Source organism: Thunnus thynnus, chromosome 4, assembly GCF_963924715.1.
Source record: "Thunnus thynnus chromosome 4, fThuThy2.1, whole genome shotgun sequence".
NCBI lineage: Eukaryota > Metazoa > Chordata > Actinopteri > Scombriformes > Scombridae > Thunnus > Thunnus thynnus.
The window spans coordinates 4501349-4518092 of NC_089520.1; the positions used below are offsets into that span (position 1 = coordinate 4501349).

Here is a 16744-nt window from a genome sequence, read left to right on the forward strand (position 1 = left end):
ATCAATTTGCTATGAAGCAAACATTACAGGACAGGAGAGGCAGATATAATGAATAGATAAGTGCACATGATGCGCCCTTTACTGTATATGAGCGTGATGATACATTTCCAATGTGTTAGCACAGTATTACAATGTTCAGTTTTGCATGTTTTACTTTTCTTTTTTCTTTGCAGTGAAAGATGGCTGCCAGACACCATTTAATCAAACTGCGTACAGAACAGCTAAAACCACCATCACATGTGATTTCCCTAAAAAATACTCCTATGTCAAGTTTATCTGCAAAGACAACAATGAAATCTGTGAGGAGATTTTATCAACACAATCTTCTGTAAAGTCAAACGGGACATTCACTCTCACAGACACCAACAGCTTCAACATGTCCATCAGTAATGTGAGCTCACAGCATGCTGGTGTCTACTGGTGTGGAGTCAAATCAAATGAAGGAAGTTACAGAGCTTCACTCAGAAAAATACAACTGCAGGTTAAAAGTGAGTAATACTTTCATTTTCTGTTTATCAGTGAAACATGACTCAACACAACAGGTGATTTAAAAGACGTTAACACAAATTTATACACATTCAGATGTTGTATTGGCAGTTTGGCTGTCATTTGATATTTAGTAAAAGGCAACTATCATAAAAAATATGTAAATATGTGTGCAGATAACAGTGAAAGTTAAAGTCAAATAAAGAAAGTGAGATACCAGAAATGCCAAAGAGTTCGAATTAGAATTTGTCTTTGTCTCTCTATCCACAGATATTACAATCTTCAAAAGATCCTCAACTATTGGACAAACTTTCACATACTGGTGTTATTACACACAAGGTGCTCCCATTAAGAAATTCATCTGTAAGGGAGAAGATCCATCTATATGTCAACCTCTATGGAGCACCTCAAATAAAAAGGCTGGAAAGTTTTCAGTGGAGGATGTCAAAAAGAGGGGAAATGTCACCATAACTATCAGAGACCTAACAATAAATGACGCTGGGACATACTGGTGTGGAGCAGAAAACACTGACAATAGACACAGTAACCCATTCTTCAACAGACTGGAGATGACTGTAGGTGAGTGTTCAAATAATTTCATTGTTTTTGATGTAGTGGTTCATATCGTAGGAGCTAATAGATGGATGGTGATGTTCACCTGTGGCAGGTTCAATTCCCTGTAACTGCTGAGACGTCCATCCCTGTTCAGTGTAACAGAGCGTTGCCACCAGGAACTCTCCCATGTGACCAAGAACCTTTTTGAGAAACCAGACACCGAATTTAGATTCTGTAGGATAGTTCCAGTTGATAAGAAGTTCCTGCTTCTGCTACTTTCTGATAGTTCAGCATTAAGATGCAGCAGTTTTTCTTAAATTAATCACTAAGTTTGTGTGTAAAGTCCTTCATTAGTTCTTAGTAACTACTAGTTATCAGGTTGCACCATTAAAATTCAGAAATGTCTTAGCTAGTACACACTTCAGTAATGTTTCAATCGGTTGCTAAGCAACATCCGCTGTCCAATAAGAAGCAACCAACTATGTAAACAGGAAGTGACTGTGGCATCACAAGCTGTGACATAACTTGTAAAAATAAGTTTTAGAGGCCAAAAGATAAAATAAACTTAACTGCCACTCCTTTGTGAATGTAGGTGTGTATGTTGTTTTATTTATGTCTGCATATCTGCAGAAATATTAAAACTTTATTTTCTGATTAATTCATAGCTGTTAATTCCTAAAGCAGCGATATATAACCATCAAAAGCTCTTCAGATCATTTACTGTGACAGGTGCTCTGGAGTTTTCAGTCTGCTATGAAAATGCAAATATTTTTCATTTCTTAAGTTTTCCTGCTGAACACAAGATGTTTCCTACTTCACTATAAAGTCCGTTCTCAACAGTGTTTATGCACTGGAGGCTTCAAGTTTCCACATCACACTTGTGTAAGTTGCAAACTGGACCACAACTGGCTCCAAACTAGTTGTGATGTCACAAATCCTGCTCATAGGTACTGGCCTTAAACTCAGATTTAAGGGGAGCTCAGAGAAACTTTCCTCCTTCAGCGGATGAATGTGAAAACAAACTCTGAACATACATCATTCTGCTCAGAGAAGCTCAAACATCCAACTGAAGGAACAAGAAGAAGAGCATTTATGTTTCAGGCAACAAAAATCAGCTCAAATGGATTCATACAGCAGAGGAAATGGAGCCCTTCTTATTTGAAGAAGCAAATCTGTCTTTTCAAAATTAAAGAGTTACATACAAACAGTAAAAGGAAGTGGTTTAATTTTGAAAGGCAGGATGTGTGAGACAGGGAGCTGTGATATTTACTTATTTATCTATTAGGAATAAATATCGTTGCACAGGAAGAAGTAAAGCAACAGTAATGACTGGACGGCATCTTGCTGAAGCTAATTTGCAGCCCCCCTCACTGGATAAACTATGTTGCTATGAAACACCTGACGAGTCCACACAGTTGATGGAAATAATTCTATATATATACATAAGGATTTTATTTATATATTTATTTGTTTTTTGCCTGCTGTTGTCTGTAATAAGAATTTATTTCTGCTTTCATTCACAACTTTGATGTTTCTATTTCTGTTTCCAGTGCCACGGACTCGCTCATCTGCTGACAGGAATGGTGAGAAAACATTTTTGTTTTCTGAAACCTACATTTACATGATTGAAAAACATTTTGTGATTAGATATCTATGTTAATTGTGGTTTAACTAATGCCGGTCATCCTTTTGTTGTGTGGTTTTGTAGCCATCATCATTACTGTCATCTGTGTAGCTGTGCTGCTGCTTGTGCTGATTTTGGTTCTTGTCTACACACGTAAGAGATTCTTTATATAAAAACACTCAAACATACATGCATACACACAGTTTTTATACTGTGGAAGCAGTGATGACATAAATTAATAAATGCATAAATAAAAAGAGTAAAAAAGTTCAGAATATCTTTTTTTTTGTCTGGAAGTTGATATTTGTCCAGCTTTCAGTATTATGTTCATTTCTAGGAAATAGTCTACACAATGGTCAAGTCATAAAATCACATAAAATGAAAACAAACAGCTGAATACAAACATCAACAGGTGTAACACTGTCAGTTCTTTCCTGGTCAGTTGTACAGTAGGTTCTGAATGAGACAGATGTGTGAAACTGATCCACTTCATTTTCTTCTGCTAAATTTCTTTGTTTTCTTCTTTTTCTTACATTTTTAAATTTTTCTCTGCCAGGATGTTCAAAATACAAAACAAATGAAGAGGGACTGGACAACGCCGAGGTTAGTGTATATGTTTTTGTATACGGTTGTACTGTGTGTGTGTGTGTGTGTGTGTGTGTGTGTGTGTGTGTGTGTGTGTGTGTGTGTGTGTGTGCATCCATATTGTGGGATGTAATGGACCCATATGTGCATGACTCAGTGTTAGGTTTAAAGTATTAGTTGCACATTTCCACAAATATTTACACTATATTTTGTGATTCATGCAATAATTCTTTGCCAGAAATGAAGCACTGTCAGTCAAAGTGTCCCACCATTAAACACATGTAGTTTGGCAGATTCATGTAGACGGTTTGACATCATCTTATCACTTTTCTTTTAACAAGAGTTGTGTTGTAGGCTCGCCTGCTAATCAGCACTAAACAGAGTGTACAGCTGAGGCAGGGATTTAGTCATTAACCAAAGTATTGGACAAATTTTAATTTTGACCTGATGATGGTGCTGGATGAATAGTTACAGTTCATTCTGAGGGGGACATATACATATGTACCACATTTCATAGCAATCCATCCCAGATATATCACTAAAAACGAAAAATGTCACTCTGCTAGTGGTGCTAGATGAAAAGCCAGTGGATCATCAAAGTTAGAGGGCTTCATCCTCTGGACACCATGAATGTCTGTACAACATTTCATAGCAGTGCATTCAATAGTTGTTGATATATTTCAGTCTGGAGTCTGGACCAACATGGTGGACTGTCAGGTCATCATTGCCAGCCACAGCTGGTGTTAGCGTGGCTGAAAACTCAGCCTCAGCTTCAGTTTCAGGAGATTGATGAGGTCTAACTGTCTTTAAGAACCTCTGTTATTAGCATTGTTGGTGTTTATTGTTATGATTGTGTGTAAACTATTCATCTTGTATTTTTCATTCTGCTCTGGAAGGATTTTATCTATGAGGAGATAGAGGAGCAGCCCCACAAGCCTGACTCAGGAACTGCACTGAAAACGATTTATGTCAGTGCCAAACATCCCACCAACCCCTCTGCCTTTACACATTACTCCAACATCAACCATCCAAACAGTTCAGGGGAAGTTAGTGGTGACACATCTTCTACTGTGAAGGACAATGGTCAATACTCTACTGTCAATCACCCATCTGGGTTTTCTGAAAACCCTCTCTACTCTACTGTCAACAAGCCACAGGAGCACTGAGGAAAGTTTCCAGGCTGTGAGCTTTGCCAAGATTTCAGTTCATTCTTTTTTCTTTTCCAACCCAAACACAGACTTTTAAACTGTTTAAGATTAAATTGTTCATCTTTGCTTGATTTATCAAGATTTATTCAAAGGACTTCTGCACTGATATACACCTGATATGTTACATGATGTGCAACCAAAAATGCAGTTCAACACATCCACCACCAACCACCACCTCAAAAAGGACTGAAACAACACCTCTCTGACACAGATCATAAAATACACAATATTCACTAAAACAGGAGTTAATATTATATGATAGAAGTTAATCCAGGACTACTGCATTGGATTGTATACAGGTGTTCTCAATATTACATAAGAAATAGACAGTTTTAATCAATAATATGGCAGTTGTTTGTTCAGGGGTCTGAGGTAATATATTAATGTGTCAGTCCTGGTTTAGGGGCAGGATAAGAACTGGTTCAATGAATGATGCTGTATATCAGGGGTCGGAGGACTAGCTGATCTGAATTAAAGACTCAAGATTATTTGACAAGGTGTGGATGTCAGTTCATCGCCCAAACTCCACTGTTCCCCAAAACTGCTGCACAAAATACTTCTTTTAGTGTGTTAAGATCCTGAATGTCACATTTCCTCACACCATCAGCCTCAGACTGATGTCAGGATGTAATATACTGTATATAAATGCAGTTAGAGCTGCAATGATGAGTCAATTAACCGTTTAGTCGATTGACAGAAAATTAATCGCCAACTATTTTGATAATTGATTCATCGTTTTGAGTCATTTTAAGAAAAACTGTCCAGATTCTCAGATTCCAGCTTCCAGCTGATAGTAAACTGAATATCTTTGGATTGTGGTGTGTTAGTCAGGCAAAAGGAGAAATTTGAAGACATCACGTTGGATTTTTTCACCATTTTCAGACATTTTATAGACCAAACAATCAAATAATTGTTAGCTGGAGTCATAGATGCAGTATACACTATGTGCAATTTGTTATGCAACAAGTAGTTGCAACAAAAGTTGCATCATTTCATACTTTCATAATGTATTTGTACACTTATCACTGTTTAATCATTTTTTGTTTTCAATATCTTTTTATATCCTTCTTGTAAATTTCTTTTAATATTCTATTTCATGTATGAAACATGTTTTTTATAGTGATACTAAACAAGGTTTATCTTTACAGCAGGTGGTCGTCTTCATCTCATACTTGATATTATAAGTCGTATTTGTACCTTTAACACAAAAAAATTGTTACAAAGTGTTTTACAGACGACACAAAAGACAAAAGATAAAACAAGATGGCAACATATAAACAAAATGTACAAAATATACAACACATACAAACCAGAAAATATGACATTATTTCAAGAAAACACAGATAAAAGAAGTGCCTACTAAAATGCTTCTTAAAATTTTGTACTAACTTTAGGAGCCATAAATGAAGTTATAGTGATTTTTGAATTCATTGTAAATAAGTAACTTTGTGATGGTGTATATTTTGGTTATTTGTTACTGTTATATTTGTTATATTGTCATTATTTAATGCGCAATCACGGTGATTATTGATAGAATCAGGTCACTATGATATTCACAGTTAATATAAGCAGCTGTTTACCTGCATAGGCTGGTAAGAGAAAGAGAGAGAGAGAGAGAGGGTAAGTGGGTCGCCCTTTGTTTGTTTACCACAGCTTTGCTTTTGATTGCTGTTATTATTTTGAGTATATTTTGTAATAAGTTGATCTTTTTCATCAATAAAAGTTATTAAACGTATCTTTTTGATCTCAGCAGACCGTCAAGCAAACAAGGTCTGAATTCAGCCTCTCAGACACTTTTTACTTTGTTTCCATTAGTCGCTACACAAAACATAATCGGCTAACACAGATTGATCACTTTGACAGCCACACTCTCACCACTAAAGTGCAACAGTCTATCTGAAGTCAATCTGCTCCTACTGCCTTCAACAAGATTGTACATTTATCTGTGAACTGTTGGAGGCTCCTTCTTGCATTATAAACCAGAGTAATGTGTTACTGACTGTTTGTCTTTTTTAACTGCAGAGTTCTGGGTCAGTTGTAGCTGAGCTAGTGCAGACTGACTGAGAGGCAGGTGTACAAGGTGTCATAAGAGCTGATGTGATATGAGCATGAATGACTTTTTCAACATTTCCAGGGTGAGGGGCCTGATTTCTGAAATGTTCCCTGTGGTGGATGTAGGGAAGTATAGGAAAGGTGAAGGCTTTAATAAACTACATAATAGTTAAACTTCTACAATGATATTGGCTAGAGTCAGGGACAATTTATAAAATACTGCTGACTCACTACAACAGCAGTCCATTCATTTAATATTATTACTATAAATTTAGCATGGTGAATAAGTTCATAATCAACTAAAACTCCATCTGCAGGTGTTTCCTGTGGTTTAATCCTGTGCAGTTCTGGGGCAAAATCCAGAAATATGCAGACATGTTGTTTTCGTCAGAGTTCTGTTTTCAAACCTCAGTCATTGAGGGTCTAGGCGCTGGTGCACAAGTCTTATTTCCACTCCCACAATTCACCATAACTGAATGTAGACACGCCCTTAATCAGCTGTTTTCATACCAACATGCTGCCTGCTCCACCAGTCTGTAGATCTGTCTATTAAACAAACAGGAAGGGAAGTAACTGCTTGTGTTGCAGCAAAGTTCTCCAACAGCCACAACAGCTGTCATTAAATAGTAATATCTCATTATCATTTTTAAACACCAGAAATGTGATCAATGATTCATTTGTAGAGCTCATGTTGAAAACAGGGTCACAATTAGGAATAAAATAAAAAGATTATTTACAGCAAAATAAAATTATGTCTCATATAAAATAAAATAATGAAAAATTGATCACACAAAGCAATTAATCAATATTAAGTTTAATTAATTACTATATGCATGTTTTATGTGCGTACACATCGTTTACACATCTGGCCCCAGGTGAACAATGATGTAAAGCACAGTGCTGCAATAAAAAAGAAGAACAGGGGGAAGATGATAAGAAGTGGGGGCGGATCACTTTTACTAAAATATCAGCACAGGAAACAACTGTGCAGACGGTGAATGTCATAAATGAAAAGAGGAACCAACATAACCGACTGGAGTTAAATAATCTTACTGAGAATTTCTTCACCCAAGAACAACATGAAGAGTTTCCTTCTGCTCGTCCTCTCACTGATGACAGGTAAAAAAGGTTTATTACTGCCTGATTACTGACTTTAGAGACTGGATTGACAACTGTTACAGCTCTGCCTCTTAAGAAACTAACCAGTTACTGCAATTTTTAAATGCCAAAAATAACGCCAAATATCCATTTATTCGGAAATCAATAGCATTTGGAAGCCTCTGAGCAGAGCTGTCTCAAAACTTAAGTCAATGTCTGTGTCGTTGCCTAGGAAACTGCGGGTAGCAGTGCGTAAGTGAATGGTGAAGCAGAGGAAAGGTTAGCAGTAATTTGTCAATCTGGCAGTAAATGTGCAGTACAGACTACAGTGTGTCTGTTAATAAATGCTGCAACTTCTCTCCGAAGTTAGCAACAATGGGCCTTGACCTGATGATGCTAAACAGACAAATAGAGAACGGAGAAATATGTGGCTGTTATTCCCCCCTGCCCGCCAGGCCAAACCACTCAGCCTAGGGGAAACACTGCAGTTTCTATACATCCTGTTCTGTGGTTTCACTTACAGCTCAACTTTTTTAAGACAGGCCACAGTAGCAGTCTTTTACATGTATTATTACAGTATAGTACTGTTAAAAGGCTCACTAACTTTAACCAACAATAAAATACAACTCATTTACATAGATATATTTAAATATTTTGGGTAATTATTCAACTCAACGGTGACACAACCTATAGTCTGTTAAAAGGTTTTATTCTTTTGCGCTTGGTAGTTTATCTGATGTGATGTGAATACGCAGCGATCAGAGATGATGTTTTTGATTTGGATACTGACAACCTGTAAAAATCCCTTTGGACACAGAAAGTGATGCTTTTTAATGTATCTCTGGTATTTTCTGACAATTAAATATAAAATGCAAACATGGGTTGCTAATTTATCAAGGATACAACGTTTCCTGTCTGTATGTTCGAGAGGGCGCAAGAACCAAACTCATGGTAACGATATCAGCTGCAGTCAGAGTGTCTGCAATATTCTTACACAAGACTCAGTACGCTGCAGGATTTTCAACTTTTTTATCTTCAATCTTTGGATCAAGTTTTAAAACATTGTTTCTTTCTGTTACTCAGCTACAGGAATATAATAAACCTGTTCCAAAGCTAAGATAGTGACCTCCAGCTACGTTTGAAAAAAATACTGGGGGGCGGGGGGCGGTTGGGGCAACACCTCCCACCAATCGGAGTAGGTAATCATTAATAATGCCGATGTTCGTAAACAGCCTGCTGGAGGACAGAGGAGATTCTGGCCTATAAAGAAAGATGGAATTAGAGAAATCTAAACAACTTTTTGTGAATAACATGTCACAAATACACCAATAATGTCATATATATATATGAATACCACTCAATACCAGATCTTTAAAGTCCTGCTCCACTCAAAAATATGTTTTCCTTCTTGTTCCTACAGTTGAATGTTTGAGCTTCACTGTGCAGAATGATGTATGTGCAGAGTTTGTTTTCACATTTATCTGCTGAAAGTGAAAAGTTTCTCTGAGCTCACTGAAAATCAAATTTTACGAGGTGGGCCTACAAGCATGATTTGTGACATCACAACTAGTTTGGATCCAGTCTTGGTCCAGTTGCACAAGTGTGATGTGGAAACTTGAAGCCTCCAGTGCACAAACACTGAGAATGAACTTTACAGTGAAGGAGGAAACATCTTGTGTCCAGCTGTTAAACTTCTGAAATGAACCATATTTACAGATTCAGAGATTCTGGATTTTTAATGAGGGAAAAGGAATAGATGCAATAAAAAAAAACATTAAAAAGTAATTTAACGTTTTGTGGAAAAAAAGTATTTTTATGTCTTAAAACATGTCTGAGGATTGTTTTTAAACAGTGGACGGGTCGCTGAGACTGGTAAGGTTAGAAAGACACCTGTTTTACTCTCAGTATTAATCATTTATAACACAATAAAATAATTGTAAATAAAAATAAAAATTATTTTTTCTTTTTATTTATAAAAATAAATAAAAAGAAAAGATAATGAGTGCATAAAACTCCTCTGGTGAACAGGCACTAACACAAACATTTTTGACATTTTAAAAAATGAAAAATAAAAATTCCTAATATTTGTCAAGGATAAAATACAAAGTCAAACTTATTTCAATTCTTATCTTGAATCATGAAGCCACTGGGATTTGAAAACCTGACTTTGGCGACTCCTGGTGGTAGAACCAAAAAATCACCGTGGCAGGCTGCAGAGTTGCTGTTACACTGAAAAACTAAAAGGACAACAAAAATGTATTTTATAAATTTATACTAAGATTTTATAAGTAGAGGCCTTTCAGAATCTCTACAGAAATTACCACAAAACACTATATGTGTGAATAAAATTACACATTAAACAAGATTAATTGAACAACTCTGTGATCTATTGATTAATCCAGAAAGTCTGTTTACCAGCATGATGAGACAGTGGATGTTTTGTTGATACGGTTCTTATTCAGACTGTTCTGGGATTGTTTCAGTGTCTGACATGATGAGAACTTTTCTCTCTGTCTGATCAACAGGCTGTGAGGTCTCATCTGAAGTGAAGGGATGTGAAGGAGGATGGGTTGAACTCACCTGCAAATACCCAAGAGAAGATCAGGAATATCAAAAGATAGAGGTTATTAATCCCAGAGGAAAAAACATACGAACCACTGAAAAGGATGTGTGGGAAGAGAAGGGCAGATTTTCCCTGTACCATGATACAAGAAATAAAAATCTCAGGATGGCCATTAAACAACTTGAACGTGATGACTCTGGGAAGTACCAGTGTAAATTTGACCATTTCTCATTCTATGGACCCGGGGAACAGGAACTGGAACTGAAAGTCGGTAAGAGATGCTGCATCTGTATCAAAGACAGAGTGAAGTTTAACAAAACATCACTAAGAAAACATGAAGAAAACTAACAAAAATGTAACAACACAACACACAGGCATCAGGCACTGAAAGACATTTTAGAAATGTATCTGTATTTTGGTTGCACATTATAATTACAGTATATCTATCCCATTGGGGTGGAAATCTTTGGGAATCTCACAATTTGATTCTGATTCTTTGTGTCACGATTCAATTCAGAATTGATTATTGATTCAAAGTCAACTCTTGATTCAATAAATAGAAAGAGAGGGAATATTTTTGGCTCTTCTGATGCTTCCTTCAATGCACTGTGTGCCATTCACTGGTGTCCTGTGTCCACTGAACTTTAATATGAAACATAACTTTAAACTAAATGGTCTTGATGAAGGTCATGTCTGACAAACAGAAAAAAGTAGAGAAAAGTGTGTGAAAGTTTGCAGCTTTTTGATTTAGAAAAGTGAACTGCATTCATTTGGAAGCATCTTATTCTTCTTCAGTATAATAATAATGAAATGAAAGTGTCATTTACTTACTAACATCACTGGTTTAATGTCTTTTGTAAAAACACAAGTTGGTCTGTGTGTTTTGGAGTAAGGAGGGGAAAAACGAAACGAAACGCTGTGTTGTTAACGTTCTGTCTTCAGTTTGCACAGCAGCCGACTTTCTTCACTTCTCCAGTTGGTTGAAGTTTTGTAAAGTGCTGCAGTGTGGTCAATTTCATGGTGCGGTTGGGTGCTTTGCTAACATTAGTCTCTGGGTGATAGGGTACAAAGTATTCAGAAAATAACTCACCTTTTCCTGAAGACTGAATAATTAGGTCAATACATTTAAAAAGCTTGTCTATTTTGAAAATGAACAACAAAGTAATTCTAGTATGAACATTTTTCACATTCAGTGAGGTCTGCTTCTCTTTCAACTTTCTACTGTACAGAGCTAACCAATTTAGCAAAAACTGAAATCAATTTTCTATGAAGCAAACATTACAGGACAGGAGAGGCAGATATAATGAATAGATAAATGCACATGATGCACCCTTTACTGTATATGAGCGTGATGATACATTTCCAACATGTTAGCAAAGTATTACAATGTTCAGTTTTGCATGTTTTACTTTTCTTTTTTCTTTGCAGTGAAATATGGCTGCCAAACACCATTTACTCAAACTGCGTACAGAACAGCTAAAACCACCATCACATGTGATTTCCCTAAAAAATACTCCAATGTCAAGTTTATCTGCAAAGACAACAATGAAATCTGTGAGGAGATTTTATCAACACAATCTTCTGTAAAGTCAAACGGGACATTCACTCTCACAGACACCAACAGCTTCAACATGTCCATCAGTAATGTGAGATCACAGCATGCTGGTGTCTACTGGTGTGGAGTCAAATCAAAGGAAGGAAATTACAGAGTTTCACTCAGACAAATACAACTGCAGGTTAGAAGTGAGTAATACAGATTCAGCTCTCCTCTACTGGTTAGACTTTCATTTTCTGTTTATCAGTGAAAAACGACTCAACACAACAGATGATTTAAAAGACGTTAACACAAATTTATACACATTCATATGTTGTATTGGCAGTTTGGCTGTCATTTGATATTTAGTAAAAAAACAACTATCATAAAAAATATGTAAATATGCGTGCAGATAACATGAAGTGAAAGTTGAAGTGAAATAAAGAAAGTGAGATGTCTTTGTCTTTCTATTTACAGGTATTACAAGCTTCAAAAGATCCCCAACTAGTGGACAAAATTTCACATACTGGTGTGAGTACACACAAGGTGCTCCCAATAAGAAATTCATCTGTAAGGGAGAAGATCCATCTATATGTCAACCTCTATGGAACACCTCAAAGCGCAGGATGAACACTGGGAAGTTTTCAATGGAGGATGACAGAGCGAGGAGAAATATCATCATAACTGTGAGAAACGTAACAACAGATGACACTGGGACATACTGGTGTGGAGCAGAAAACACTGACAATAAACGCAGTAACCCATTCTTCAACAAACTGGAGATGACTGTAGGTGAGTGGACGTGTTATTTTATTACTATGAAGTTATTCAATTCACTTAAAATCTTGTCACAGGCACAGAGAACAGTCAACTCCGCTGTACAATGAAATTCTTATTTTGCGCTCACCTCTGACCACCATGGAGAATAAACAGTAAATTGAGAATTAAATATAAAATTACAAAAATAGATACAAAGGAAAAAGAGACATGTAAACATAAACATTTGTAGTGGTTCAGCATAATTGTACATTAATGTGCATTGTACTGTATGTGCAAATATCCCTGCATGTGTAAGAGGGTCCGTGCATGTGCAAGGTATGCAGAGAAGTAGTGACTGAAGACTTCAATTCAAGTATAACCAAAATCTGACTCTGGTTCAGATTGTAGGAGGCTAAATGATTGCTAGCATCAAAAGAAAGCTACAGTTTTGATTACTGTTTGATTTACAGTAAAGGGCGAGTTTGTTTTTGCACGATATGTAAAATGTCTAGTTATTACAATACGCACAAGAATGTTATTTTTAGTCAAAGAGTAACGTAGATGATACATGAGCTGTTTTGAGTCACAACAGTCCCGTTAACTGTGACATGATTAGTTACACTTCATGTTCACCAGCTGCAGTTTACAGGACTGTCGTGACTCCAGAAGGCGAGTTCATTGATGGGCTAGCTGGTTCTGTCTTATAGTGAATTTAACAGTCTCATCTACAACAAGGACAGACTGAAAATGACTCAACTGTGATCTTGATTTCTATTTGTTGACAAAGTATCATCTCTAGTTACAAGAGTTGAAGTGCTGGGAGTCGACTGAACAGTTCCCAGATTACACTTTGTTCAGTTTGTCTCAACCTGCTGTGCAGCTAACGCTAGCTAGCAGCAGTCTGCAGGTATTAGGCTAAAAAAAAAATGAGATTTGATTTTTTTTGGCCATAAACCCCAGCACTAATGATATTTCATCTTATGAAGCTGTTTGAATAAATATGTGTTTTCCGCCTGTCGAGTGTCAAACAACATGACTCAACAAAATCATAAGAGGAAACCAATAAAAGGAAGTGGTCTCATACTAGGGTGTGATGTTAATCTTCAACTCTAACAACTTTTCTCCTGAATGCAGAACATTTTCATTTCCTGTTCTTAAACAAACATATTTCAAACTTTACAAAAGCTGCAGTTATTTAAACCAAACCTTAACTTTAACCTTAACCAAAGATTATGATCTTAATATTACCCCAAACTTTTTTTTTAGCTGCTTCAATTACAGCTTTACACCAACAACAGCCACTGACATTGATCTTAACTGTGTTTACTGCATCTGCAATAATCTGCATTTCAGGGTGTGTGCTGTTTTTATGAACTGTAAATGTTTCAGTGTGTTTTCACTACAGACATGCAACATTTTCCATTTGCTTTGTGTGATCAGCCACTCTGTAGCATTTGGCTTTCTATTCAAACAGCAGTCAACTGTGATATCCTGACTGACAGAGTGAGAACACCTGCAGTCGTTGTTATTTATACTCTTGATTTCATTTCCTGCACGTTCCTTTCACCAGATTTCAGATGAGCATGCTGCAGTGACAGCGAGACTCAATCAGCAACATGTTCAATCAAAGCTCTTAACAACTGATCAGTTTTGAAGTTTCTGTTCATTTTATCTACACATGAGGTGTCTTAATTTTAAAATTATAAGTTGCTCAGTATTTATGCTTTAGAATTCACACTTAAACCCTTTTTTCCCAAGCCTGTCTTAAAACATGTCTCACATGCCTATCTACACATTGGAGGTGTCATTGATCATGTAATTGTGATCTGTGGTGAAGAAATCCATTCCTGAAGTAGATTTTTAAGAGAAGGGGATAAAATCCATGCTCCTTGTGCTGTGTAATAATACAAATGTAAGTTCAGCTGAAGCTAATATGAGGCTACCTGCTGACTATTTCTTGGTATACGCAATGGGACTTTTTTATTGACCTCATGCATTTCAGCAACAAGAAAGTGCTCCTACTCTGTAATTTTGTCTTGCAACTTCCTGTCTACACTAGAAGTGGGGATTGTGTACATTGACAATTGCTGCTTCAGATCACCTTGTGCCTACATTTTAACAAATATTTGACCTGTTTTATAAAATTATGTACAGTCTGAAGGACTGACAGAGCTGAGAGAGAATTGTCGGGTCTCTGGAAACGAGAAAAAAAAAAGATTAAAAAATACTGAATAAATAAACAGTTTTATCTGTCAGGCTTAGAACAATTGTATTTTTCCTTTTCTATCCTTGTTAATTTATAAATGTACAACCTGAATGCATTTCGTTTTTGCTTTCAGCACCACCAACACCACCACCAACACCACCACTAACACCACCACTAACACCATATCCAACACCACCACTAACACCACCACTAGCACCATCACCAACATCACCTGGATCTGTGAGTCATGGTGAGAAAGCACATTTGATATTTTCAACCTTAAATGTTATGTAACATTGTAACATTTTTGATTTAATTTCTGTAAATTCCTGTTAAATTTCTTGACACAGACAGCTTTGAGTGATGATTCCATGTGTTCACTGTGTTTTAAATGATGCTGGACATTTTATGTGTTGTGTGGTTTATTTTGCAGGAGACTTTCACGTAATAATGATAATCTGTGGAGCTGTGCTGCTGCTGCTGCTGCTGCTAATTGTGATCCTCATCTACAAACGTAAGGTTCATTTCCAGACTGCAGAACATGAAACACACACATGCATACTGTACACACAAAACCACATTCATGTACTGTTTCTATCCTGTGCAACGTCTAAAAAAAAGCAAAACAAAAAAAAACAGACAAACTGTTAGACGTCAGAAGTTAATAGACATGACTTTTATCATGTCTGTAAGTTGAAATTTTGTCGACCTATTATCTTTGCTCATTTTGGGGGATGCACACTTAAATCCTATTCAGTGAAACCAAACTACATAGATAATTAGAGATAGATTCTAAGCTACATAGATAAGCAACTGTATAGATAACAACTTGACGAAAAGTGCTGAAATTAATCCACTTCCATCCTTCTGCTCATTTCCTTTTTTCTTCTCTTTCTTTTCTTGCTTTCTCTCTTTTTCTGTCAGGATTTTCATGTTCAAAACCCACAAGGAATGGAGCAGCAGCACAGCATATCAGAGAGGTTAGTATAAATGTGTCTGTGTGTGGTAATACTTTATAGGCGGTATTCATATTGTCAGTAAAACAAGAGCAGTACATAAATGATGCCAGACTTTTAAGTATTTCGGTTGTAAATATAAGAGAGAGCTCCCGGGACTCTTGTTTCATAGAGATAAACTGTCAGTTAGTGTATTACCACCTCTGACAGCCAATAAACCAACAAATCTCTTACCTGTTATCTGGAGAGCCTCTGACATGAGACAGAAGCACACATTTTAACCAAATTTCTAGAAAATTCAACAGTACAGAAAAATTTGTTTTAGTGTGCATTTCTATCCACTGCTGTAATGAGAATATTAGGAGTTGGGTCATCAAGATAAACTGTTGGTGGCACTAATTCTCCAGTCAATGCCATTAAACCAGAAGAAGAAGAGAACACAATGAGATGACGTAATTAGAAGAGCAGCAGTCAAACCTCAAACAGTGAAAGACGACGTAGAAAACATGATGGAAACATGACATTTCTGTTTGTCAGAGTTTATGCTGGACTTTTTTTTTTTTTTTGACGGCCAATATGGCCGTTAATATTCCAGAATTTCAGCCATATAGAACAACTACCGGACATATGTTTAAATAACCATATAATAGCCTACATTTAAACAGCAATAAAACAGAAAACACAAACGTTATGATCCAACAAATGTATTTTAGTCAGCAGAATGAACTCCTCATAAACTTTGTGAACTGAGCACATAATTACAACAATAAAATAAAACAATTAGCCTTGCTCTTGTTAATTAAATGCAGCCATGCAGGCAGCCTGCAGCTGCAGTTCCGCCACCACCTCCACCTGCTGCGGTCTCCTCGAGCCCGCCTCTCACCGAGGCCGTACAGGGAAAAGTTAAACCTCCTACTGACCAATAACATGTTATTTAATCGTGGAGCTCCGGGCTGATCCGTTTGTTTCACTGTTTCAATGCTGGATGTAACGTTACCTGAGAGAAAACAGTAAGACTTTTCAGAGTCGTGTTAACTGCTGTCGAGCCAAAGCGCAGGGCTGCTGTTGGAGTGTGCGGCTTTTCAATCTTGTGCCACACTTAGTCACATGACCAAACT

The 16744-nt window shown here is 36.7% G+C and overlaps 1 protein-coding gene across 2 annotated transcripts in view; it reads left to right on the forward strand.

Annotated features, from left to right (window-relative positions):
- Window positions 1–12622, forward strand: part of LOC137180942 (polymeric immunoglobulin receptor-like) — a 29137-nt gene extending 16515 nt beyond the window's left edge. Inside the window, exons 4-9 of one of the 2 annotated variants that reach the window (XM_067586253.1) lie at window positions 174–488; window positions 757–1065; window positions 2592–2624; window positions 2750–2818; window positions 3222–3268; window positions 4147–6193. In XM_067586253.1, the coding sequence (XP_067442354.1) occupies window positions 174–488; window positions 757–1065; window positions 2592–2624; window positions 2750–2818; window positions 3222–3268; window positions 4147–4416 (1043 nt within the window). In that variant the 3' untranslated portion in view covers window positions 4417–6193. Of the gene's footprint in view, window positions 1–173; window positions 489–756; window positions 1066–2591; window positions 2625–2749; window positions 2819–3221; window positions 3269–4146; window positions 6194–10133; window positions 10443–11599; window positions 11915–12182 lie in introns of those variants that run through there. The other variant, XM_067586252.1, reaches the window with a different exon arrangement.
- Window positions 12623–16744: the final 4122 nt, after the last annotated feature.